Source organism: Anas platyrhynchos, chromosome 3 (assembly GCF_047663525.1).
Source record: "Anas platyrhynchos isolate ZD024472 breed Pekin duck chromosome 3, IASCAAS_PekinDuck_T2T, whole genome shotgun sequence".
NCBI classification, from domain to species: Eukaryota; Metazoa; Chordata; class Aves; order Anseriformes; family Anatidae; genus Anas; species Anas platyrhynchos.
The window spans coordinates 110536485-110562774 of record NC_092589.1 but is presented as its reverse complement, the minus strand read 5'-3'; the positions used below and the strand labels follow the sequence as shown (position 1 = coordinate 110562774).

General features: G+C 41.8%; 2 protein-coding genes across 7 annotated transcripts in view; both read left to right on the top strand.

Moving 5' to 3' along the window:
* LOC106015540 (uncharacterized) overlaps nt 1-5305 on the top strand; it is a 28194-nt gene extending 22889 nt beyond the window's left edge. For 4 of the 6 annotated variants that reach the window (XM_072036479.1, XM_072036478.1, XM_072036480.1 and 1 more), the window contains 4 exons: nt 304-410; nt 994-1113; nt 2560-2683; nt 3011-5305. In XM_072036479.1, coding sequence (XP_071892580.1) covers nt 304-410; nt 994-1113; nt 2560-2683; nt 3011-3177 — 518 coding nt within the window. In that variant the 3' untranslated portion in view covers nt 3178-5305. Of the gene's footprint in view, nt 1-300; nt 411-993; nt 1114-2559; nt 2684-3010 lie in introns of all 6 variants that reach the window. The other 2 variants (XM_072036481.1, XM_038177435.2) reach the window with 2 other exon arrangements.
* Nucleotides 5306-12498: 7193 nt separating this feature from the next.
* LAPTM4A (lysosomal protein transmembrane 4 alpha) lies at nt 12499-25345 on the top strand. The gene is made up of 7 exons (XM_027455289.3): nt 12499-12714; nt 18880-19000; nt 21134-21210; nt 21302-21424; nt 22548-22643; nt 23970-24068; nt 24565-25345. Exons 1-7 carry the CDS (start codon nt 12616-12618, stop codon nt 24637-24639), a joined length of 690 nt encoding a protein of 229 aa, XP_027311090.1. The 5' UTR covers nt 12499-12615; the 3' UTR covers nt 24640-25345.
* The last annotated feature ends 945 nt before the right edge of the window (nt 25346-26290 follow it).

Sequence of the window (26290 nt, the reverse complement as noted above, 5' to 3'; positions counted from 1 at the left end):
TTTGGTAAAGCTTGTTTTACTGAAGCACAGGTTGAAAGGGCTTTTGTTGTCGCTAGATTGTCTTTTTCTTCCCTTCTTTAATTTTACTCCTGTCCCAAAGAATGCAATCACTTACTGTGATTAGAAGTTGGCACTTCCTTTCTAAAAATGCATTTAAAATTCATGTTCATGCGTGCACACCCAACCACCCCATCAGCAGGCAGGAAAGGTGACAGATATTCTTTGCAGTGTTTCCATTACTAGTATGAGTCTGGGAAGTTGTACGGATTTGAACATGACTCATGCATGTGGTTTCCTTAGCAGATGATCCTTCAGTGATTGACCTGGACTCTGACTGGAAGGCTCCCACAGAAGAGTGGGGAAACTGGACAGGAGATGAGGAGCATCAGACAGGAGATGAGAGAGAAAAGGTGAGGCGGTGGCACTGGTGACCGAGGGAGAACTTCTGTCTTTGGGATCGTTCTTCTGATCTCATTGTGGCAACCAGAGCTCTCAGGACATGTGGGATGGGGTGGCTGGTTCTGGGAGTTTACCATCCAGGTGGCACTGCTGTTCTAAACAATACTGCAAAAATGAACTCTTTCTCCTGCAGCTGAGTTTACTGAATACCTGGGTCTTAGCAGGTTTAGAGTCCACTGCTAACACCAGCCTTCACACCATCCCAGGGGGCTCAGATCTATTTATTTAAGTGAGAGGATTTGTTGGTAGTAATATGGTCATAGCTTGGGTGGAGAGATGGAAGCACAAGGCTTCCATCTAGCCACTTTCTAGAAACCCAGGGAAACAGCCCTCCCTGGCAGCAGTGGGGAGAGTGTGCAGAGCTCTTTGCAAACAGCTGTCTTAAGCCAAGGTGTGTACTTTGTCTGAGAGAGATGGAAGCTTGTACACCATCAGCACACACTCCTAGAGGTAATCAGTGTTACTGTAAAAAAAAAAGTAGCCAGTCAATTAGCTCTCCCAGGCCTCCTCTTACAAAATCTCCCATGCTTTCAGGATTTGCCAAAAGGCAAAGAAGGCATTAATTTCTGTCTTTCTGGACTCAAAAGCAAAATGCAGCGGAAGAAGAAGAAAAATGAAGTGAAGGAAGCAAGGGGTGCAGCTGGACTGATGCATGTGAGTCTTTTGTGTTTTCAGAGTAGCATTTGGCTTTCCATGAGCGGAGGGGGGTGTCTTTTTCATTAGGATGACATGACCAGGGCAGATCTGTCTTCCCCTCCAACTTATGTCTTTCTCTTCTTTCTCCCTGCCCTGCCATAAAAGAAGGGTAAGCACAATGACCAGTGGGCTTTTGCAACGTGGTATTCCCTAACATATTTACAAAACACTTCGATTTTGCAATGCAGACAGGAGCAGATGGCTTTAATCATGGAAGAAAAATGCTTTCTCAGGCAAATGTATTCCAAGTTTACTGTACTGCTCAGCTGTGTTTTATCTGTGCTGAAAGGTCACCTGGAGGTATTTTTAACAATATGCAAAGGTGGTTCCTGAAAGGCAGTGAAGATAAAACGAGACCATTGTTATACTAGTGAAAAGCTTATTGAGAGAAAAAAGTCTCAGAGTGCAACAGAGGAAGGCTGTGGAAAATGTCAGCTCATTTGGGATGGGAAGTACAAAAGAACAGAATGTTAAGTGGATTTTGGACCCGTCTATTTGGCTGTGATGTCCTCACTGCTCAGTGAAATGAGACATAGAGGGGACCCCCCAAAGTGTCCTAATTGTTTTTCATTCATTTGTCACTGAATATGTTGCTCTGGACTCATGGTTATGTAGTATCATTTGTCTTCTCTCGCACCCACTGTGGTCTCTTCTGATCCTTGAGACAGTTTTGTTCCCTGAACTCCTGATGTCCCCGTTTTAAGGGGAAAATGTAGGTAACTCATGGCCCACAATCCTCCCAATGATCATTAGGACAGCCTGTGAGTCACCAGAGTGCTGCCAGGCCACTCCCTTTCTTGCACATCCAATTAGTTGCTCTAGCTTTGTACGTACCTTAATGAAGAATCTTAACAGTGCTGGTCAGGCTCTTCAGTACAGCATTGTTCCTACTGATGTGTTTAGATGAGCCAGGAGGAGCTTGTTTTGCATGCGAGCGCCAAATGCTGGTGTCTGCTGCCGTGCAAGCTCATCCTCTGGAGATGTACATAAAAGAATAAAAGAAATTATGAAGTCAGGTACAGAGATAAAGTTGTTCATCGCTCTCAGTGCTACACCTAGGATTTCTATAGATGGATCATTTCACAGTCACTAGGCACATCTCAGTCTTCAGTCTCACTACACAGTTACAGCACTTTCCCCTTACTGTTCTTCTGTTCACTAGAGAAAACGAGAAAAGATGGTAATGAAAGACAATTTCAGCACTTCAGTCCTAAAACAAATATACAGGAGGCAGGTAGATGACATGCCAGAATAGTCTAATCATTTGAAACCTAATTTGTCCTGCAGTTTCTTTAAATATACCAATTCCCTACAATAATTACATTTTCTGTCATATTTTGTGCTTGCATAAGCTTCATTTTACTGATATGCTTAGTGAAGCATATTGTTTCAATTAAACCCCAGCAAGGTTTGGAAACAAGAGAGGAAGAAGGCCCAAGGGACTTGATATCTACGAAACATGGCAGTGATGCAGTCTGTGCTTCCTCCAGAAAACCCTCAGACGTTCCCAATAATCCACACGCTAACAGTAAGTGATGGGCTTTGTACATCTCATGAATTTTGATTTCAGAATAATGCATAACCTGAAAACTGTTCAGAAATGCATTTTTAAGTGAATATGCAAAATGTTTCTCCTTTAGCTGTATGTCTTACTTCTTACAGAGGCTCTGTAATACTTCATTTCTGTGACAAATACCTTCCTGCTCCTAGTGGAGCTAATGAGCAGAACTATATTAAATTTAGTGGGAGTAATTTTTGCACAGCACTTGTAGAAGTGAAATGGAAGGAAATGCATGTGTCAGAGCCCACTAAAACATTCAGGGCTCTCCCAATGACTTTGTATTATCCTTGTAAGTAGGTGGCCATTGTGACACACATCTAGGAACCACAAAGCAGCCTGCTTCAGGTGGAAAGCAAACAGTTCCCAGGGCTGTGATTCTGCAGTGGATGTTTGTGCAATGTCCCCTGTTTGTATGGCAGATGTACCCGGAAAAAAGGAGAGGAGGAAGAGGAGGAAGATGAAAGAGACTTGAGGGAGCTGTGTAGCTGCCGGAGTGACAACCAAATGGGGGCAGGCATGCTGATGAGCTGCAATTCTCCTTTCTGTGATGCCGTGCTGAGCCCAAAGTAAAGAGAGGATCTAGAAGACTTCCCAGCAAGGGGAAGAGGAGAAGAGGAACAGTGAGCAACGGAGTGTGAGTGTGTGAGAGAAAGGAGAGAAGGAGCAGACTGCTCCAGAGGTGGTGTTGAAACAGAATGGGTGTTAATAACAAATTGCTGCCCTTGATTAAAAACTGTTGAATGGGTTTTGACCGGTGGCATGAAGACCTTTCAGTTTTTCACTGTCGCATTGTTTGTCAACTTGTAATGTTTTATGCCATTGTAGGACTGGCTGGGACACGGCCAACCATGATTGCAACTTGAGTTCCATGGAGGATCCACCAGCTAGTCTGGTCTCCCCTGGTGTTTTCACAGATGTGCTCATCACCAGGCTAGTAATGTACTGAAGAAAACATTGTTCAGAGACAAAAGGAGAGTAATACGGATCATTCTCAAACCTCCCAAATCTTTTAAGTCCTTGTTGGCTGCTACAGTCAGACTTTTATGCTTTTCACCCCACGTCAGGCTAGGTTGCTCCACAAGGGAAAATTTCTCAAGGAGGTTTTAAACTTACTTAGAAAGACATTATAAACCCTTTTGTCTTCCCAGGTTTTGTGGTGGGCTAAAGTGTAAAGCCTATATGTCCAAAGCATGTTGCATTTGTGCTTATAGTAGACTGAATTGACTTTTTGAAATATTTTTTTCTAATCTGATGTCTGGAAGTTTTTAGCATTTTGCTATTTGAATATTCTGATATAAACTGAATTTGTGAATGAAACTTTTAGAAATGTCATTTAGTATTTACCGAAGAACGTGCGCTTTTTATTTTGAGAGGGTTTATGGCATGGTGGAGGGAATGTGTTACAAGCAAGTTCTATGGTGTGTGAGTAGCGCCCAGGTGAGGCCAGTGAGAGCTGAAGCCCTTTATCTCTGCAGAGCTCTGGCAGGAGCTGTGGGGGTTCTTCAGGCTGTCCCAAGACCGTGCCTCACCCTGGGCCATCTTAGAAGTGCTACCTCAGAGGATGAGGTAATGATTGTCAAATCTCCACCTGCACTGGACTTTGTGCCTTTGGAGGTTGTGTGAGAAGGCAACAATTACTATTGCATGTTAAACTGCTTCGTCATAGGCATCGGGCTGATGACACATATTTCACATAGGACACTGAGTAACCGTGGATGTTATTGGTTTTAAACTGCTACAGCAGCACTCCTGTTTGCATTACCCAGCCAGAGGAGAGCTCTGTGCTTCTGCCATCCCAGCCATCCAGCCCCTGCTGCCAGCTTGTCTGAGCTTTACCCACAGCTCAGACTTTTTACCCCATAGTCTTCATCCTTTGAGCAAATATCAGAGCAGCCGTTTCCTTCAGAAAAGCAATTTATCGCAGCAATGTGTTTGTGTTTGGAATTGGACAGTTCTTTTCTGCTGTGATTTTTTTGGGGGGCTTCTAGCTGTACAGTGTGCCCTGAAGTTTAGCAAAAAAGGCTTGTTTCAGACAGGTGAGGGATAATCTTAACTGATGCCACACAGCAGTTCACTGTCTAAAATCTGCCCATCTTGATATTTGTATACCAGTGTAGGAGAAATATAGGCAATTTATGAATGTGTGAATGGACCAAATAGCTTTTACGTGGAAAGTAACTGTTCTGGAGCAGATGCATAAGAAGAAAAATGCACGGCCTCACCAGAGAAACGAGTATAGCAAGTTCAAGGATTTAGAAGATGTGTTAATGAGTATGTAGGTAATGAGTAAAGTTCTAACTCCAAGGCCAATGGAAAACATTCATTGACCTACTTGGAGCCAGGATGTTGCCCAAGGTCTTTGTTTAGCATTGAAGGTAACCTCTGCCATCAAAAAAATCAAAAGAAGCTTAATGAAGGAGATAAAGAGAAACTTAGAGTATTGGTAGACTCCCATTTCTTCTGCTTTTTTTTCTCTGTATCTGTTTGCAAGCTTTTTGATGCCAGTGTAATCATGTTTTATTTCAACATGTTATAGTATTTCAAGTGTTCATTGATTTTGTAATAAAGAATTCAAAACTTTTGCCCAAAGCACAGTACCCATGAGCAGTTTTATTTAATTACTTTGCATGTGCACAAGTAAGAGCAAGCGTTTTTCTCTAAAAATATTTTATTTCAAGCTTCTAAGGAGATACAGTAAATGGTTTTTAAGAGATTTCCTTCATCTCGATCCTGTTGGCGTTATGAAAACCTCTTAACTTTCTTCTGTTGTTGGAATAAAAGTACATTCAACTCCTGTAACACTGATGATCTGACTGTGATTCTGATGACAAGAAGCAGCAAATCATATTTCCCAGGTTTCCTGTCAAACTCATCAGTACCGCTCTTACTGACATCAGCAGCATTGGCAATGCTTATTGTACTTCTGGCTCCACTGTTTCACAGATGGGAAGACATCGCTGTCATATAGAAGGGCTCCGTAGTTTGCATCAGCACATTATTTAGTGCTATGTTCTAACACAGAAAACAGCTCAGCAAAGGAAAGACATCCCTACAACTAGATATTGTTGGTTGTAGGCTTTCCTAAATAATTGCAAAGCTGTACTGAGGATAGATCTGGTGGCAACGAACTGTTTGTGCGATTCATCTGCTGTACCAGTACCCTTCCTGCAAGGAATGGGAAGGGTGTTAGGTCTGGTTAATGTGTGTGGAGCCTTCCTCTGCTGCATCCCCCAGTGCTGCTGCTACACGGGCTCCCAAGGATGGCCTAGAGATCCGAGGAAAGTGTGCTGAGAGTGGTTCCTCAGTGAGAGGAGTTTAAAACAAAACAAAGCAAAAAACACAAAGCATTCAGCAGCTGCTAACTTCCATTCTTTCACTTCCTTGTCCTTGGGGGCTGCAGAACCATCCCTCAGTTTAACAAATGGCCTTTGCAGATGGCCAGTGCCTTTGAAAAGCAGACATTTGAATCCCTTATGAAATCCCCTTTCCTTTCATCACTGCGTGCTCAGGCTACTGCCTGGTTTCTGTGCTTCTGAGACATCTCTCGCCTTCTCTTCTGTGTACCCGTACTGCTCAGATCATCAGCCTGCTACACTGCTGCTGGCACTGGGAGTGTTAAATGAATGTGGTCGGTACTCCCATTTTTGTAGGCTCTGTCTGATCTTTACTAACAGGAGACTGGCGTAAGTCCTCAGACAGGAGATCCAACATCCCTCTAACAAGTTCCAGCATCGGTTGTGCTGTAGCTGGATGCTTTTATCCTCCAGATAACTTCTCTTAGAGGGGTGAATCTAAAGTATCTTCTTTGGTTGTTCATTAACCCAGTGTATTCCAATTGCCAGCTCTTGGGCCAGACCCAGCTGGCTCCCCTGCCTTCTCCCTGAGTGATTTTTCAGGTGCTCAAGTGGCACACGCTGCAGTAACAGCAGGAAATCCAGCCTCTGGGGCAGCCACAGCATGGGAAGCGGGGTGAAGTGTGGCTGGGAGAGTATCTGCGCTCTGGTTAGGAGCAATTAATTGTTACAGCAGCAGCTGCAAATGATGAAATACACTGCTTTAAGTTCCAGCTTTCTCTTAAACTCAGTCTGCTCTATTTTTGTAACGATGCTCTTTCTTGTGGGAAGCCTTTTGGAGATGGAGGGTTGGCTGTGTCCCTAATGATAGGGCCGTAGCGGTAAGTGCCAGGTCCATGAGACAGAATCTCAAGCATTAGGAGCTGGTTGATGCCGTAACCGATGAACTCCTGACCTACAAAGCTGTGTTTACTCACAGGCAGGCTGCAGATGCAGATCTGCAAAGCTTTGCTTCACACTCAAACCATAGTGTTACAAAGTCAGGGTTATGTAGAGCAACCACAGAGAGAAATTTGGCCTCCTGCTCCGTAATTATCTGTAATTGATAATTGCAGTTATCTGTAATTATCAAGGTTCCACCCAATCCGGACATCAGAGGCACAGCTGACACATCTGCACGAGCCGAGTATCAGGTAGACATGCTAATTGCCTGGCAGAAAATAATTTATTTGCTTTTTATAAGCTGTGCTTACAACAAAGGCCTGCTGTGTAATGCCGAAATAGCTGACTCCTGGTGAGGAGAGAAGGTTTTTTAAGTTACGGGCCACAAAGGTTAGATAAGGGAAATCTTGTCCTTCTGCGATAGAACTGACCCAGACCTGGGGGTCCTTCAAGGCAGATTGAACTTCCCAGCATGTGCCACCCCTGACATTGTGCTCCGCAGATGTTCTGATCTGCGAAGGAAGTGTCCTCCCTTACTGAAGGACACTGGTGCGTTGGGCACAGAAATAAATTCCCTGCGTCTTCCCAGGAAAACGTCACCATAACAGAACTGACCCCTCTACTGTCCCACTAGGAAACAATTAGAAATTTGGTAAACTTCATTTTATGTCAAACTTTGATTTCTGCATGCTTGCACTGTCTTCCTTTGGCAGTGGTTCTGAGCGCTCTAAGCTACAGAGACAAACGACAAAGGCCCTCATCAAGCACTTCTGAGTGCATCAGCTGTCTGCTGCTGTGCTCCTGGAACTCCTTTCCAATGTCCCAGACTGCAAAGTGATTCAAAAAGCCGATGTTTAAAGAAATAACAAATCACCGGAAGGTAACTCTTCCTTCTTCCCTGAGCAGGCAGCATTCGGATTCCCAGGCTCCTCTCTAAATCCTGCCAAAATTTGTGGAGAGGCACCTCTGGGCTTGGGGCTGGACAGGGGAGCAAGTAAAGGACGTTTCCTGTCTCCAGAGGAAGCCAGCACTCACTTTCAGACACGTGAAATTACTGAGATATCTGGACTTGCAAGTACCATTTTAGATTGAGGAAAATGCCATATGTTATTTTTAGACGTTTTTATTGCTCCTCAGCTGTACGATGGAAATGAACTATGGCTCTTCTAGCTTAGCAGACTTTGATTCTGTAAATGAATATGAGAACTTTTCTTCAGTGTTTGATACCGAGAAAACCTGAGAGTACAACAAGTAACCCAGTAACAGACTCTTGTGTTAATAAAAGTTTTACATCATGCTGTCATGTTTTAACTGCTTTTCTAACCCTGACTTTCTTATCCATCTGTTACAAGTTAAAAGTTTGGAACTGAGTTAAATTGACTCTTGCTGGTAAAACATAATTCATATTGTTAACAGCAATCAACCAGAACAAAACGTAGATGATTGGAACATTACATTAGGGATCCCAAAGTGATGCTGATTAATTCAATAAACAAAAGTAAAATCCAATAACCAAAAAACTTATTGTGATACGTTCTTATCTCTTTTACAATCAATCACTGAATCTTTGGATTAGCTTGTATTCTTCTTGCAGCATCCATCTTGGAGAAAAACAGTGGGAAAATTTGTTAATGCTGACTTCAGGATATCTAGGATTTCACTGTGTTCACCAACAGGAAAGCTTTCCTCCTGACTAATTTGTTTTGTTTTTATTATTATTTTTTTCCCATTGATATGTTAAGGGTCTGCTTTTACTCCCATACATTCTTATCCTTTTTAAAGAAGCAAAAAGCCAATCCATGCTCTCAGCCCAGGTATTTTCACATCTTCTCCACGAGTTCTATCGATTTTTCTAAATTCTGTTGAAGGGATCCATTGTTTTATACTGCAGCATCTATGTGAAGATGTTAGTTATGTTAGTTTCTCTACGATGTTTAAAAACTTGCTTTTTTTGTTTCAAAATTTAAAAATGTTTCTTCACTGCAGAAAATATCCAAGTCTGAGAAGCACCTTTCCTGTTTTTGTTTGTTTTTGGATAAGGTAGAGTAGCAGACACAGAGAGTCAAGAGATGAAAAAAAAAATAAAAATTAAAGTTAGGCTGTTCCTGCCCTTGTAATGAAGCGCCTTCCTTTGGGGAACGAAGACTTAAAACATGTCCTTCACTGCAACGTTTTTCCTTAGTAAAGAAGCCACTGGGCAAGAGATTTGCTTGATGTTCCTATCACTTTCAGCAGACATTGTTATTGGCGACATCACCTCATCTCACTGTTCCTCAGTTTCCCCAATCCCAAGCAGCACAATATGTTAATTATAAAGAGATAGAAACAGTGTCCATGGAGGCTACATAATTATCAGATCATGGTCTGCAGGTTTTCCCTCACACAAGCAGTAACAGACACTTGAAGCAGAATAGCACATCATCTTTCATATGCAACCTGACAATAATCCAGTAATTCAGTGCATGCAGATGTTAAATAATGATTACAACATCACTCTAAACTAACATCTTTTAGCCAGGGATAGACTGAAGAATGGCACAAAAGGGAGAAACCTTGGATTAACAAAGATCTGCATAAAACAGTCTTAGTGATCTTTTGGCAGCTTACAGGTGTTGGATTTACTTTTTTTAAGAAGCTGAATCACAGAGAAGATTGAAGGAGAATGAAAGCTGGCATCTCATTTACATGATCCTAGCTATGCTGCTGTCTTGTTTTTATATTATTTTTAGTATGATTATATCCAAATATATATACCTATGAATATGATTATTCAAAAATAATACTTTACATTTAGTTAAACATCGCCATGCACTCTCAAGATGGAAGTTAAAATCTCCTGTCTAGACACAGATTTTGAAACACCTTACTAGTCTGGCTAACGAGCCATGCTGTGATCTCAAAACTCCTTCCCTCCGTACCTGCTGAGAGAGAAGGAGTGTCACGCTGGTAAAGGAATCAGAACCCTTTTGCAGCGGCTTCTGACTAGCTAGCACATGTAATGCTTTTTGCTCTTACCATTGTGGAAGTGGGTAATTTGCTCCCACAATGTCAAGGTCTTTTTGCTAATTAGGAAGAAAAATTTATCACCGATTCCTTCTGTCTCTCTGAGTTTTTGCTCTGGCTGCCATGGCTATAAGCTGAGCCTTCAGAATTATTAATACATTTAGCTTCACAAATCCTTTCTGAACTAGCAAAAGAAGAGAATTAAGGCTCAAAGAGAAGGAAGCGTCTTGCCTGAGGTCATCTGGGCTGCCTGTGGCATGGAAGAACCGGTATCTTTCACAGAGAGTAGGACTAAAGTCATTAACCTATCCTCTCTTCCTCCATTTACAGAAAATAATGCAATCATTATCATTCTCAAAATAGTCTTTTAATCTTTTTTTTTTTTTTTGAGGGGAAGAGATATTAGAGAGATATTTTTTGCTCACTCAATAGTTCCACATCAGTCTATCCAGCTGTGGAAAGCTGCTTTGTGATGTTAAATGACATTCACATTATTCTTTTCAGTATCTCTGTTGTCTGCAGGGTATAACAAGCAGTGAAGCTCATGGGAATAGCATCGGTTTTTATTCCAAGCCTGGCAGACAAAGATATGAACACTTAATTAGGATTTCTTTCATCTCACGAAAATAGCCCTGAAGATCTGAGCCTGACATGAGAGCTGCCAGTGATACTGATGAAGGCAAAGTGTCCATCTGGAGGATCCTCATTCAAGAACTTGCCCTCACATACTGTAACACCTCTTTAAACTGAGAATGGGATCTTGGTGCTTCCAAGCGAACGTCCTAACCCAAGCAAGAAACTCCTGATTTCTCTTGGGACTCGCTCTAGCCCTTGAATTCATCTTTCACGCAGGGAAAGACCAACGGGAAGCGAAGTCTCTCTCAGCTCTGCAGCAATGATGCGATCAGCTCAGACGTGAGTGCTGCAGAAATAGTCGGCTTAGGCTTCCCAACATGCCATCTGTGAGGAAAATTATTTTTAAAATGACTGATTGCAACAAAATGCACATTCTTTTTGTATTTATTTACATATGTACATGTTTATTGATTAAAATTAGTCCGGTTTTGTTACATTAAATCAGTCTGTTGATTACTAAGCATCTGTGCACAGGGAACATTAGGAACACTAAGGAAACAAACAATAGCTTGTAATAGGACCATTAGAGCAGTCTTAGCAGCACTTACAATATGTTTATTCAAAAATGAAATATGCCCTCAGGAAGAAAAACACCAATTATGGAACACAGGGGATTTAAAATAAAAAGGTCAGTTTTAAAGCCTTTAACTAAATCATTTCAAACGACTCAGCAACAGTTCATGTTTAAAAATAGACTAAGTAGCTAAAACAATAACATGCGTTAATTGTAGGATCTGGAATGTATCAATAGGACAAGCACAGTCACCCTCGTTACCTTCTCATTGTTCAGAGTGAAAAAACAGTATTAATACTGGCAGATAACATACATCTTGGTATATACACACACAGCAAATATTTATGTTCTATGAGTGTCTCAAATCAGTTGTGTGCAGCCAAGAAGGAAATACTCGCAGCTGCACCAGGGTTAAAATAAACTGTGTGCGTATCTGTATCAACAGTGCGAGGCTCCAAAACCCGCTGATGTCACTGGGTCAGGGGAAGTTTATGGGTCCCCCTCTGCATGTGAACAGGAGCTTTTGCTGCTAAATGCTGGAGCAGTCTCTTATCACGCGTACGGAGGCAGCACTCAGATTTACACACATTATTTCTCATTAACACGTGTGTCTGGTAGCACCTGCGACTTTCAGTGAGACTAAATGTTGGAATATTACTGGAATGGGCTGCCCAGGGAGGTGGTGGAGTCGCCGCCCCTGGGGGTGTTCAAGGGAGGGTTGGATGTGGTGCTTGGGGACGTGGTTTAGTGGGTGACAGTGGTGGTAGGGGATGGTTGGACTAGGTGGTCTTGGAGGTCTTTTCCAACCTTTATGATTCTGTGATTAATATTATACGCTCTGAAACAGGGACTTTGACTCACAAAAAAAAAAAAAAAGTCTCTGCGAACTAACATGTTCCTCTTCTGTTTGCGCCCTGATCCCATAGCCTCTCAGCACGTAACGCACAACACCAGTAATTTAATCCGAGGATTTCGTGCAGAAAAAAAAAAAAAAAAAAAAAAAAAAAAAGGAAAAAAAGGTTTAAGCGAATTAAACTCGCTAGAATTTAGCTGAATTTCAGTGAAGCCGCGGAACCCGCCCGGTGCGCGGGCAGCCTGGGCGCTGAGGTGCGCGCAGGGGGCGGGGGTTCCCGCCCCAAAATGGCGGTCGGGGGGCTCCCGGCCCGCCCCAAAATGGCGGACGAGGGGTGTGGGGGGGCGGGGGTGGCGCTCACCGTGCCTCAGGTAAGCCCCGCCCCGCCCCTTCGCAGGTGAACGCCAGGGCGTCGCACCCGGTGCGCGCCGATTGGCCCAGCGCGCCGTCAATCTCCCGTCGCCGAGGCAACGCGTGGGCCCTCCCGCAGGCCCCGCCCCCCGCGCCCCCTCTGCCGACTCCTGATTGGCCGGAGCGGCGGTGACGCGCGAGCGGGGGTTCTCCAGCCCCCAGCTGAGGGAGAGGAGCCCGGCCAGAGCGAGCGGCGGCGGCGGCGGGCCCGGTAGGCGGGAGGGAGCCCGGCGGTGTCGCTGCCACCATGACGTTCAAGCGGAGCCGGGACCGCTTCTACAGCACCCGCTGCTGCGGCTGCTGCCACGTGCGGACCGGCACCATCATCCTGGGCACCTGGTACATGGTGAGAGCCTGCGCCCGGCGCGAGGGGCAACGGCGGGGCGAGCGCGCATGCGCGGCGCCTCGGGTCTGGGGTGGGAGGGGGGGGTGTGAGGAGGGGGCAGCGCGCATGCGCACTTGGGAGGGGTCCTGAGGGGAGGGGGACACTGAGAGGGGGGTTGGTCCCGTCAGGGCTTGGCCATGGGGAATGGGAAGGGAAGGAGAGCCCTGAGGCGTCGTGCTCGGGGTCTTGTTGCTGGTCCTGGCTCCTGTGCCCGTCCTGAGGCTGGAGGGGAGCCGCCTTGACGCGTTTCGGGCGGTGCTGAGGGTGCCCTTGGCAGGAGAGCTGATAAAGTGCTTGGGGAGGCTGGAATGTGGGGCATGTGGGGAGTGAGGCGATAAGAAACGGCCTCCCTGAGCGGCGTGTAACCCCCGAGGGGGAGGTGAGGGTCCCGAGCAAGCCGGTACCGAGGTCGTCCCGAGGAGCTCGGTGGGAAAGGGGAGCTCTCCGTCCTTCCACAGGGTTGTTGGGGAGCTATAGAAACAGGTCTGTTTTTTCCAAAACACTTCCTGTTTTCTGACTCTTTCTCTAAGAGAGAACTCGGCTATTAAAGATGGTTTTGAACTAGAGTGAAATAAAAACGCAAAAGCAGTAACATTGAGTTCAGACATGGGCCAAGCAAGTTCCCCTTTATTGAAGTCCTTTCCTCATCTTTCCTTCCTGTTACCCTAGTGGGCAGTAAAAATGTGAGGATGATTTAAACATGTTGCATCAGAGCTTTTCTATTCTCCAAAGCTGTAACCAAAGCCTGTATTTTCCTTTACCCTTCCCCAGATGGTAAAAATAGCAAATGTTGCATTCTTACGCTTTGGTGTGGAGGAGCCATGCACAGAAACTACTGTTACAGTAGGAGAAATAAGTGGGGATTTAACTTTCAGAGAGCCTATGGTCTCTCTTCAGCAAGTATTGAGAGATTATATTTTTAATTTTTACCCCTTTTGTTTTTTTTGCCCCTCTCAGTCCTTCCAGGGATAGAAGGTGGTTCTGGCAAGTGATAAAATGGCAGGAGAAAACTGTGAGAAAAGCCACAGCACGGTGTGAAAAGTATAACAAAACTCAAGGAAAGAGATATCTTAATATTTTTGAGTAAAAAATCAAGTTTGAAAAACTGGAAAGCTGACCTAGTGTTGATTAGTTTCTGTCTTACATGAACTAATATTAGAACTTAGTCCTTCGCTGTATTGAATATTGGACTTGTTTGGGAATCCTGTAAAACTTGGGGAATGCTGGTACGTCAAGGAACAGCAGAAATCCTTAACAGGCAGGAGGCAATCGTGCTTGTTATGAAACAAACGCACCTTGCTGCATTCCCCACTTTCGTTTCCTGTTAGCAGGAGTGTGTGGAAACCCAGGAACCTGGAAGGGGCATGGCTGTGCTTTCTGGCGCAGCGTACTTGGAGCTTTTGTCCTGGTCTGCTGGGAGAAGGTGACACAACACCTGTCTGCCACCTGCTAGCTGTCTGAGCTGAAAGAAGGCTCCAATTCTGAAGTGGTCTTGTCTTGCCTGTTGCTTTAAATCGAAACTTAGTTACAATTTATCCCTTTTGAAGGCTGAATACAATTCAGATGGTGAAAATAAAACTAATGTTTCTGCCGATAATTTTTTCCTCAATAAATTAAATGGGTTGTGGTGTATCAGTTTGTTCAGATGTGTTAATTAGCGAACCATGTATGCATAGCATTTATCACAAGCTAGCGTTTGAAACACTGAAATTAATGTTTCTATGTCAATTTAATGATCTAGACCTGTAAGTTAGGGTGGCAAGAGGCAATAACTTTTCTCGTTTCTGAGGGAGGCAGTTCTTTGTGGAGGAGAACACTTAGCTCTGCAATAGTTTTGTGTTAGTGAAGATCTTGGTCAGCCTTTTCAGTATTTACTGAATGCACTGATCTTGTGCTCTGCAGTCCTGAAGGAATTTGATACCAAGCATAAAATGGAGTCCCATAGCAATCTACTCCAGATGTTTCAGTAAGATAAGGGTTCTGGCATTATACGTCTGCGTTATTCTTATGTAACTGTTTCTTTAGGCGTTTTCCTGTTCTTTGCCTATGCGTATAGTTCTAAATCTTGCATCAAATGAACTTTGCTCCTCTTTAAAAGTTCTGTATCGCTGTCTTTTCTGTCTGCTTCTGTGAGTCTAGAGAGAACAACAGCCTTATCTTCTAAAATGTCTGTTGGTGCTCTGTGATTAAACTCCCTCTTTTAAGCATGCTTCAGTTCTCTTCTGCCACTGGTTCTGATAAATAGATAAACTTTGTGAAAAAATGAGTTCAGAGTGTTCTTAGAGGACTCATACTTGAGTTTCAGGGCTAGTATAGCTCGGTTTACCCTGTAACACTCGCTGCTGGCCTGTGTAGGAAGGGAAGGAAACCTCCTATTCCCAGCTTCGTAATTGCAAACATGTGGCTTTGAAGTTTTCTTCCTGTAAACTTTCTTATTAGGCACAGTGCTTTCCAGAAACCGGAAACGTGAACACATTGGCAAAATCAGATCAGAGCTCAATAAACAGTCTGAAAGTACGAGCATTGTTTTGGAGGGAGTGGCTGTTGCGTTCTGGCAGCAAACCTCAGGGATGGAATCAAAGTGATGCAATTGCTACTGCTTACGGGGAGGGTCAGGATGATCTCTGGAGACGTTTGTTCACCGAACAAAACTTCCAAAAGAGACGAAATAGAACTGGTTTCTATCAGATCCTGGCAGTGCTAGGAGCTCTGGAATACCCTGTTTTTGGTATACCAGCAAGAAAAACAAAACAAAGCCACTTTGGTTTGTTTCTTCAAGACTATGTTTAAAGAAAAATAATGGAAAAGTGAGAGGTGGGAAAGTGTAGTTGTTGCAAGGCTCAACTACACTTTCTTTCAACCTTTCTTGCTCATAGAAACAGGAATGTCAGTAGGAATTCTTGTTTCCATCCAAGACTTTTAGGCACTTGGACTTTAGGGTGCTTGGGGAAACTCAGGTTTCATGTTCAGGTCTCCAGAGATAGGAAGCACTTGCATGATTAGCAGGTATACGTGATTATTGGTATACATACCACGGAGATAAGAGCTTGCTAATTAAAAAGCTAATTGCTCTTTATAGTTCCATAGTGTTCTGAGTTCTGATTGTATGGAGAGCTAGTATTTCTGTATTTGTTTGTAATAAGTGTTGGCTTTTTACTTCAATACCAGCTATTTTTTTTTTTTAATATATAAGCTACACTGAACTTCTCTTGAGCTCAGTTATTCTGGTTTTAAAAGCAAAATATGCTTCTCCAACTGTTCAGTGTAGCGCTTTCTACAAAACTAATTGTTGTCCTCTTCATAGAACCATCTTTTGATTAAGAATTTAAACTGTATTTTTTTTGACTTTCTAACTAACAAGCCTAGCAAGGGGGCTGCTGGGATTTCTGAGGTGTCAACTCCTCAAGTCCCTATTGAGGGCTGGTTTGTCGGGACTGGTGGCTTTATTTTTTGTTTTTATTATTTATTAATATTTAGATTGCTCTCAGGTTTCTCTGTGTTACGTGTGTTTTCAGACCACGTTTTCTATTCTGTGCAGACTGCTCGTGAATGCATATTTTATTCACAGTGAGTAAATTCAGTTAAAAACTGAAGATGCCTTGCAATCCAAACCATACTCTTGCAGTTGTTTGTGCTGACTGGGGAGTTGAAACGAGCCTTGTGGTCTTGCTGTTATCAGGCTTTTGTGAGAGAGGAATGGCTGCAGTTAGATACAAGCTCTGGCTTCTTGCTTGAAAGCACTGCTAATTTGGAGTTGTGGTACCTCCTAATTGCCATCCATATGTTGTACATGAGGAATTGCTCAGCGCTGTGATATGATTCACAAAGAGCAGCGATGGCATCCTGGCAGCCCCAGGGCATTCATCGGCAGAGGTGTTTGTTTGTTTCAAGTTAGGATCAATGAGACAGTAAAAATACTGTTCGCATAGGCTGGATTTCAAATGACTCTAATTTTGTATTTTTCCTTGCACACCATTTCCGGATGAGAAAACAAAGCTTTGATGCTCTGAACTGTGCTCATTAACTAGTGAAATTACTAAGAATTATGTATGCTAAATTGGGACCGTGGGTAGGATGAAAATAAAAACCAGTGACAGTCGTAGGATGACAGAGACACGATTCTAAGGCATGAAAGCTTACAATTTCTAAAGATGAAGCTAGCAGCTAAAGTTTCTCAACTGTTTCACTATTTAAGTTAAAAGGGTGACTGTATATAATAAGTGAACTGGCAATAACTGACCAAGTCTGTTTGTGTTTTACAAAGTAGAAATTCGTGTTTCAACAGCCAGATACCTGGACCTCGACATAAGCTGCTTAAAATAAGTAGAGACAAAAGTCATTTTCCAAAGTATAGGTTGATACTTCTGATTCATTCGCAGAGAGGAGGAAATAAAAAAGCTTGAGAAGGCATTAAAAGCCAGAGTGGAGAAGCAGGAAATGAGTGGTGAGAGATCATATTCTATACCTTTGAACAATGGTGAAACAAAATAAGATTTAAGCAAAGTGCAGGTGAGCAGCTTTACAGTTTGCCATGTGGGAAGCCTCTTGTGAGGGGAAAAATAAGCGTATTTCAAGACCGAAGATACTGGTAGCTAAATGTGATTATTTACTGCCAGCTGTACTGTTTTTGTGCTATATTTGGCCTTCCACAGCATAAAATTGAGGATCCAAGTAGCTGGAGCTTCTAATAAGTTTGTCTAAAGCTGATGACATGGTGCTATTCCTACAAAGTTGTCAGCTTTCAATGAAGGGTTCTTTTTGGAGAAAGTGTAAGTAAACTTATCTCTAGGATATCTCAGAAACTTAAAAAAAGGGCAGGGGGAACAATAACGAAACTAGTATGAACCGTGAGTCTTAAAAGCTAATACTCCTTTAAAACATTCAAAAACGATTTTACTTAAAACTTTAGTAGCTGTGCACAGAGTTGCTGCTTTTGGTGGTGTAGACCCCTGGAACCATGGCAGTAGAAGAAATGTTTGGCAAATATTCTTACGTCATGAGAAGCTGTGAACCAATTTGTGGTGGTTTGGTGTTTTTGTTGTTTTTTCCCCCTCGGAGGCTAATTGTAAAAGATCCTGCTGGTGGTAGTGACTGTGCTGAATACTGATTGGAGAAATGGCTGTGGCTTGAAAATGCTATTGTGAAGGTTTTTTTATTATGAAACCTTTTTCTTTGGCCTGTCTCTCCAGATACTAGTAACAGAAACTATGCCCCTGTAAGTCCTGAATAGGCTCTAAATGCTGCGAAGGCAGTTTTCCAGAGGTTTCAGCAGCTTTTGACTCTTTGAGCTCTTACTGTTACTGAAAGCATTTCTGGTATGTACCAAAATGGAGAAACAGAAATAGTCTTCAACAGCAGGGTAAGGAAAGGAACTGGTGTGCGTACAGCCACTGCTGGATGCTTATGGATTTTGGAGTTCAGTCTTAGTGTGAAATTTCTTTAATTTCACCTGTGTTTGGTTAGGCAGTCTGAAGAGGTTTTTAATAGATGATCTAGGTAGGGGAGAGCCAGTTCTACACTGCTTCTATTAAATCTAACATGGGGGAGAAACAGGAAGCAAGCTACGGCTGAGGATTTGAGCTGTAACCTAACTTTTCTCTCATGGTTGGTATTTACTGTGTTGTGTTTGCACATCTCCTTGCACTGCTTGCCCCAAAGAGTAGGGTGCAGTGACTTAGTTGTGCATTAAATCAACTCAGTCCTTGGGGGTTGTTGGAGGAAGCAGAAACTCTGTAAATGTGCCTTGTTCACCATTGTACCTTTTCCTTCCTGCTTCTTTTTCTGTTCCCAGTTTACCAGTCCACATGGCTGTATATTGATCATGCAGTATCAGCTCAGGGCACTTGAATCCCTACAAACCCTATCTGTCCTCTTCATTTGCAGCATTTCTTAATTATGATTCATTGAAACTAGCATCCGTGTAGTGCATTTTTTTTGGTAGGGTTTTAACTGAATCAGCTTGAAACTTCATCTTAAATGGTTCTGTTGTCTGCTTCTTCTCTCTCCCCTCCCCCCCCCCCAGCCAAAGAGCTTATTTCTAACTGAACTGAAATATTAATAATGTCCTTAAAATGACCGTAGCTGTAGCAGTGTGAAGAACTTCCAGGTAACTCTGATCTTTCTCAGGTGGTGAATTTGCTGATGGGCATCTTGCTGACTGTGGAAGTGACTCATCCAAACATAGTGCCAACTGTTGACATCCAGTATGAAGTCATCGGGAACTACTATGCTTCCGAGAGGATGGCTGGTAGGTGCACGGCTCGTTTGTCCCACAAAAAAACAAACCATGCAGTATCATAGCGTGTGTGCCTTACTGTAGTGTGTAATACATGCATGCAGCTTTTAAATACAGTTTTCTTGCTTTCTGAATGTCTTTCCAATTATTAATGAGTTTTACTATGAATATAAAAGAAACTTCAATGCAATATTATTTTTACCTCATATCATTAAGCATCTTAAATGATAAGATTGCTAAAAAAAAAAATCTTGGCTTTCATCAACACTCATGTTAGTACATGTGGAACATCAACAATTCGCATTATCTACAAACATTTACTATTCTTGCTGGGTCAATAAAACCAAAAATAGAGCTTATTCTTCAGAAGTGTCTAGGTTTTATAAGTGGTTGTCACAGATCTAAGGAAAGAGCTTTACAGCTGTTGAGTGCAAGCCTGCTAAGAAAAAAGCTTGCCATCTTTCTGAGTGGAAAAATTAGAATGCCAAGTACTTGAAGAGAGCATTATGAGCAAAATTAAAATTACTTCCTGGTGTATTGTTACAGATGAAGTGTATGATGTCTACAAGTGTAGCTGGTGTCAAACCCTTGTCTTTAATGACCAGGGTTTCTAAGTGTAGTATATGATGTATAATCTTGTGTACTTACCTCTTTTTAATGTGGTTTTTACTTGTTTTTAAGTGTGTAGTCGTACGATGAGTGGTACTTCTAATATGTCTAGTCTCCTCCTGTTAAATTATACCAAAATTTAGCAAGGGTTGGAGTGAAGACGAATAGTACAGCACAGGTCTGGATTTTGAGAGTTCCAATTTACGATCTTTGTTCCTCGTTCATGATCTGACGTGAGGAACTGTCACTTCTGTAATTTTGGCTTGTGTTCATTAGTAATGAAATGAAGTGGGGACAAGGATCAAATGCTTCATAAAGCTAACGTACTAAATAAAGTTACAAGAGATAATTGTAAAAATGGTGTGTGTTTTGTAGTGAATGTTGGTATGTGTAGAAGCCGATGCTTCTGAAGGTGTTTTCACTACTTTTTAGTGTAAAATGGCTGTTGCCTGTTTCTTGGCATAGACTTCTGTTCCCTGTGTTCTGGTATGGACTGAAAGTTTTTGTGTCTATGAAAGGACTTCATCCATACTCACAATGAAAATTGTGCTGTGTGGGTTTTCTTCTGAGAATCTGTCACTACTGCTATGACACTTGTTGGTTATTCACGAGTACTTCAGGATCTCTGATCAAGGCAATGCATCTCAGACACATGAGGGCCTCCTTGATGCCATCTGTGTGTAGACCGTGTAATGAATTAGGTATGCAAATGTTTCTGTAGTGTAATTTTCAGATCAGTTGCAGATCAGCTCTTTCAAGCATGTGAACCACAAGAGTTTGGCTTCAGCTTCATTTTAAAAAAAATGAGCTTACAGCATCTATAGACTCACAAGCTGCTTTTTTTTTTTTTCTGTTTAAAAATGTAAAGTGTGCCTGCTGTAGGAGAGTTAGTGTAATCTAACTTGTGGAAAGCAGCTGTGCTTCTGTCATCAGTGACCCTGATGCTTGAGGGGAATCTTTATCATTCAGTTTTCATGAGTGTCCTGGATTCTGCTACCACTTGGCTTCTGTTCAGCTGCTTTTTCTTGTAAATAGTAGGATACCTTCCACACAGTCATTTCCTATTTTCCTTGCTGGTACTTAAGCAGCAGTGCCGTTTCCCCTGCCAATGACCAAATTATATAATCAAACCGTTTTCAAGTAGAAAGGTTGATAGTGTGCTGACTTCACTTAAAACTCTTTCCAATTGTAAAATTAATCACCCACATACTTTCAACACTGACATAATGCAAATAAGAGTCATTATGTTGCATTGCAGTCGAACTTTGTCAGGCTTCTAACTGATGTGTCTGAGCCTTATTCAGGCTTTCGATTAAGACAGATTTTTTTTCTGAATGCCTGCAGGTTTTCTTGAACCAGCTCTTTTTCCTTCAGTAGAAGACTGAGTTACTCAAACCCTCAACTTCCATTTTGCACAGAGGAAACAGCTGAGTGAGAATAGATCATAATAATAGATAAAACTTGTGTGCTTGTCAGGTGCAGTGTGGTAGCTTTAGGAAATGACTGATACTTATCTTGGTGTCTTTTTTAATGCAGAAAATGCCTGCGTTCTGTTTGCCATCTCCCTCCTCATGTTCACAATCAGTGCAATGATGGTGTATGGTGCAATTGCTGTAAGTATACCTATAGTCTACGTTTTTTAACTTGCTACTTCATTTTTTTAACAAAATACTTCATAAGCAGCTTTTTTTTTTTTTTTTTTAGCATCGTGTAGGCTGGCTGATCCCGTTCTTCTGTTACCAGCTCTTTGACTTTGTGCTCAGTTGTCTGGTTGCAATCAGTTCTCTCACCTACTTGCCCAGAATCAAGGATTACCTGGATCAGTTGGTAAGTACTTGTTCAGCTTGTGCTACCACTTAGGTTTCAAATTAACCTTTGGTTTGGTAAGTGCTATAAGAGCTATACTCATCCTCCTGTCCCTAAAAGAGGAGCTGGGACTGCAGCAGCCATAGACAATACTTGCTGGGGTGGTTGTGAGAACGAGAGCTTATCAGAGGTGGAAGGACTGAAGGTGGTGGTGTTCTCTTAATGGAAAGCTAGGGAGAGGAGAGAATTAGTTGTGAAAGGAAATGTTGGTTTAATCTGCCTGTAGTTAGTTTACACGTGGCGCAAGTGTGATGTGATGTATGGTCTGCAACATGATGGGGTGGAATTGGGGGTTCCTTTTTACATCCTCTGTGGCTCTTGTTTTGCAGCAAGGGCTTCTGATGAGACCGCAATGGAGTGGTCATTAATGCTGCCTATTTTTGTTTTCTTAACTGTTAGGAGACTCAGTAGATAGAATAGATATAGAATAGATAGGATAGAATAGTTGGCATGGATCACAACCAGCAGTTGGCATGGATCACAAACTCTTTTCTGGCTGGTGTTTAGATCTGTGCAAGTAGATGCTGAAAAATTCTGCTGAAAACAAAAAATGGCTTGATGCTGGGGAGAGGCTTTGTTACTGTGGTCAGGGAATAAGAAGAGTCTGAAATTTGCAGAAGCTTTTTGTTGTGTTTTGGCCCCTTGTGAAGTTCAGGGGCAAATCTTGTGCTTTCTAGTTTGCATGTGTACATGTAACTGGTTGGACTGGTGAGAAGTAGAGTTGTCAGGCGGGGAGGGCAAATGTTCTGCAGCTGTTAAAAAGGGAATTTCATGGCTGTTTGTATTAGCATGAGATTGAGGAAATGACTTGTAGTATAGAAGTTACAAGGCTTCCTTACAGGTAGCCCCTTTCTGTAGTCATCTCTTTTTGCAGGACAGAGGCAGGATAAGTAGTGTGTTTTGTGGGAGGATTAAGAAGGAGCTACAGAAAACCCGAACTTTTCATTGTTTCTGAAAGAGTTGTTTACACAAGACCTCAATTCACTTGGTGTTGAAGTTTGGGTGTCTCTCATATTTGTCGATGTATGATGCTCACACTCATATTCTCCCTTTTTTCTCCCCCCACCCTATTTGTTTCAACTAGCCGGATTTCCCTTACAAAGATGACCTTCTTTCGCTGGATTCCAGCTGTCTCTTGTTTATTGTTCTGGTATTCTTTGCTTTATTTATCATTCTAAAGGTAAGTTACAATTTAACTGTGTCTGTTTCATGAGTTGCTACATTAAGATGCTATTGGTATATGTGAATGTATTGAATTAAGAACTTCTTTGAGCAGAATTGCTAGGATATTCAATTACCAGTTTGATTAAAATTATATTGTTTCTTCAACTAGTTTGTACGTTGTGTGCAGCACAGCATGTTTGTGCAGCTCTACTTTTTCTGAATAGAGAGTAGAAATATGCAAAGACTTCAAATACCACCTTTTTGCATGTGTGGAGTTACTTTAATATTTATAAATAAGCTTGTAGTGAAACAGAGCAGAGTTATTGCATACAAGGTTTCTAAACTAAACTTAAACTTTAAAAATCCCTTAAACCAGTACACATCCTTTAGGAAGGAGATGATGGAAGGAGGAAATAGTAATTAATTCAGAGCTGCACTATCCTTCTAGAGAAGGGTGATATTACCAGTTAATACTTTTTTGAATATCTAAATAGAAATTAATTTGCATTACAAAAAATGATATGCAGGCAAAACATGTAAGTTAAACAAATGAGTTTGTTATACGCATCGGCCATGACAATATTCTTTTATTGCATTTACATTAAACTTAAAGAAAAAAAAGTAATGGAAAAGAATGTTTTCTCGTTTTCTCCAAGAGGAGTGTCTGATAGGAGGAAGGAAGTGAAAGCCTAACATAGTAGATCATATTTTTATATTGATTGGGACCTTAATTTGGTACCTTGTATATTAACTAGGTACTAATTTGCCAGTGAAAACTACACTGAGCAATACTGTACAGATTAATAGCAATAAAAGTAATCATGCTCTGACTGTTAGATGGTATATCTTCGAACAGCAGCTAACATTAACCTAAAGCATGGGCTGTTCTCCTCTGCTCTCCTCTCTTGGCACCTCAGGCTGTGTGTTCTCTCCTTTGCCCATGCGTTGGACAAATAACAATGCTAATTTAGGGATGAGCGGGATTGTGCCATTGGCCTGTCCTCCTGCAAGCAAGTTTGGACTGAGATCCGCAGAAACATAAGCCAATTAGGGATTAATTTGCCTAGCTCTACTGAGGCACACAGATTAATTGGATGGATCTCTGAATTCTTGTGCTGAAATGTGTGGGGTTCATCCTCTCTGAGTCACTGTGACAGCAAGACTGAACAGCAACAATATACATGTGTGACTAAATCTGTTAATAAGCAACCATCCCTCGGATAGATATTGACTTAGTTGATTTATGCTTCTTTTTTTGTCATCGAAATGTAATCCGGCATCTAACTTCTGAATCGGCTAATGCATATGAAGTTTTTAAGAAGATAAATCTCTTTTCTTTCAGGCGTATCTAATCAACTGTGTATGGAACTGTTATAAATACATCAGCAACAGAAATTTGCCAGAGATAGCTGTGTACCCTGCATTTGAAGCTCCTCCACAGGTAAAAACCTTTTCTAGGTTGAAGGAACCAGAAGTGTTTAATTTTGAAGTAGAAAAATGCAGTATGCATGCGTGTTTACACATCTGGTCCAGTTCTGTAAACTAAGACTGGGAAGATTAACAGTAGCTGCTTTAACTTCTTTAAAATAGATTGTTTGAGTTACCTTATAACTCATAAAATATGAGTTTTTTATAGAGAAGAGACTTAGAGTGTTTTGTAACGGAGGGAAGCTTTCTGATTGCATGCATCAAAACCTGCATTTCTGTCTTGCAAAACCAAGAGACAGAGGGGTAGAGTTAATGACGTCAGGTTAGGTTCAGTGAAGCACTAAACTGTGTGCCTTTCACTTCCTCAATAGCTTACTAGAGGAATCAGTAAGTTCTTAAAAATATTTCCCTGCAACAGGGAGTTAAACTGCTGATGTGGTATGCATGTTTTTATTATGCTTTTTTCTTCAACCTTCGCCATTAATCTCCTCAAAATGTCTTCTCTCCAGTATGTTCTGCCAACCTACGAAATGGCAGTGAAGATGCCTGAGAAGGAACCTCCACCTCCCTACATACCTGCCTGAAGCAACTTCTATGTTAATTAACATCTGTACCAGCTTCTTGGGGGTTTTGTCTTTTAATCTTGCAAAACTGCTTAAGTACTAGAAATATTCAGGGCTTTAGGAGCAAACTGTTCTGTTTAAAATGTTTGATATAAACTTACTAAGTAAAACATCTGGGAGTGATTTTGTTTGCTTTAATTTTTGTTCTCCTTAATGCTCTTAAACATTTTATTGCCTGAGGGCTTTATACTGCAAGAACTTATTCATGTGACTAACTTGTGGCTTTTAATATCAACTGAGCCAATATATGATTAAAGTTAGCTACAAATATAAGTGTTTGCAGGATCGTGCCCTTAATTTATATTAATTTTTTTGTAAAGTAGTTCATAAAGACAATCTGATTGTGCAGCAGAATGACAGTTTGCCTTTATACAGTTTTTGGAGGGGGAGGGGTTTGAATGTGGTATATACGTGAATTTTTTTACTTTGCACTTTTCTCATATGTTATCTTACCTTCCTGTGTTGTTTTTTGTTTATCCCACGTCCTGAAACATAGTATTTTCAGGAAGAAGCGAGGTTGGCACAGGAGTTGTATTACAATGTGCTGTGAGTGCAAGAAAAATAAATAGAAATGTAGATGATGGTTGCATGCTTCTAATCTTATATGTATTTTCTTCTTTGTGATAAATGATACTTAAATAAATCTTTTACGAAATGTTTACCAGTAGCCTTGACTGGCGTGCCTTTTTTCCTTTTTTTTTTAAAAAAAAATTATTTTAAGTGCTTCAGTGTACTGCAGCTAATCCCATATACAGCTTAGCGAACCCTGATTTCCTACAGCGTGGTTTGGTGGTTGATCTGTGTTCTCCAGTAGAAGCAAATCCTCCTTTGGGTGGAGAGCATGGATTCCCTTTAGTGTGTAAGCTTGTTTTGCAGCTTTTGTTGCAGTTTAAGTACTGTCTTCTGATTGCTACTCACATAAGCTTGGAAGAGGGAATTGTGAGGTGTCCAGCCCTCTGGGCAAATTTGATGTCTGATAAGCTCAGATGGTAAGAGCAGAACAGACACAAGTAGGACTAAAAAGTATTTCCACTGGAGAATGTCCAAAGTTGCTGGACGTAAGCCATAGCTTCAGTAGTGTTCTTTAAAAAAAAATAATCTTTCTATACTTCCTTCTTTGTGGTTACAGATAAAAGCTATTTTAATGATCTGCTAATATAGCTGAAGAGAAACCGGCTTCCTACTACGGCAGATGAAAGGGATATGTGATTAAACCAGGGGAAAGGATTAACACTACTGGAGCATGCAGGCTGTTGATTATTCTAGTCGCCTGGAGTACGTACCTCCTCCTTGTCCTTTTGAAGTTTAAAAATGCCTTTGGTCATTACCAAATATCAGCCATAGGTTCCTTAGTTTTCTTGTTACCAAGCTGCCATCTGTGAGAGCACCTTACACTGTGTCAGTACGTGACCGTCCTGTGCTGCTGTCCTGCACCCTGCGTTTCCAGTTACCCTGTGCACACAGGTGTATGCACACAGAACTGCACCCAATTTCTGCGTTCTTGTGGGTCTGGGGAATCTTTAGGTGCTTGCAGACCGCTAGAATGCAGTCAGTTTTAGTTTCTGCAGGGAAACTGAAAGGATCTGTGATTTTAGGTTGGAAGAGATCTTCT

Bases quoted from the DNA above. Each gene is read 5' to 3' on its own strand.
- LAPTM4A (XM_027455289.3), top strand. From the start codon at position 12,616: ATGACGTTCAAGCGGAGCCGGGACCGCTTCTACAGCACCCGCTGCTGC. The intron at 12,715-18,879 runs GTGAGAGCCTGC...GATCTTTCTCAG, and splicing joins TCCTGGGCACCTGGTACATG to GTGGTGAATTTGCTGATGGG. The intron at 21,425-22,547 runs GTAAGTACTTGT...TGTTTCAACTAG, and splicing joins AGGATTACCTGGATCAGTTG to CCGGATTTCCCTTACAAAGA.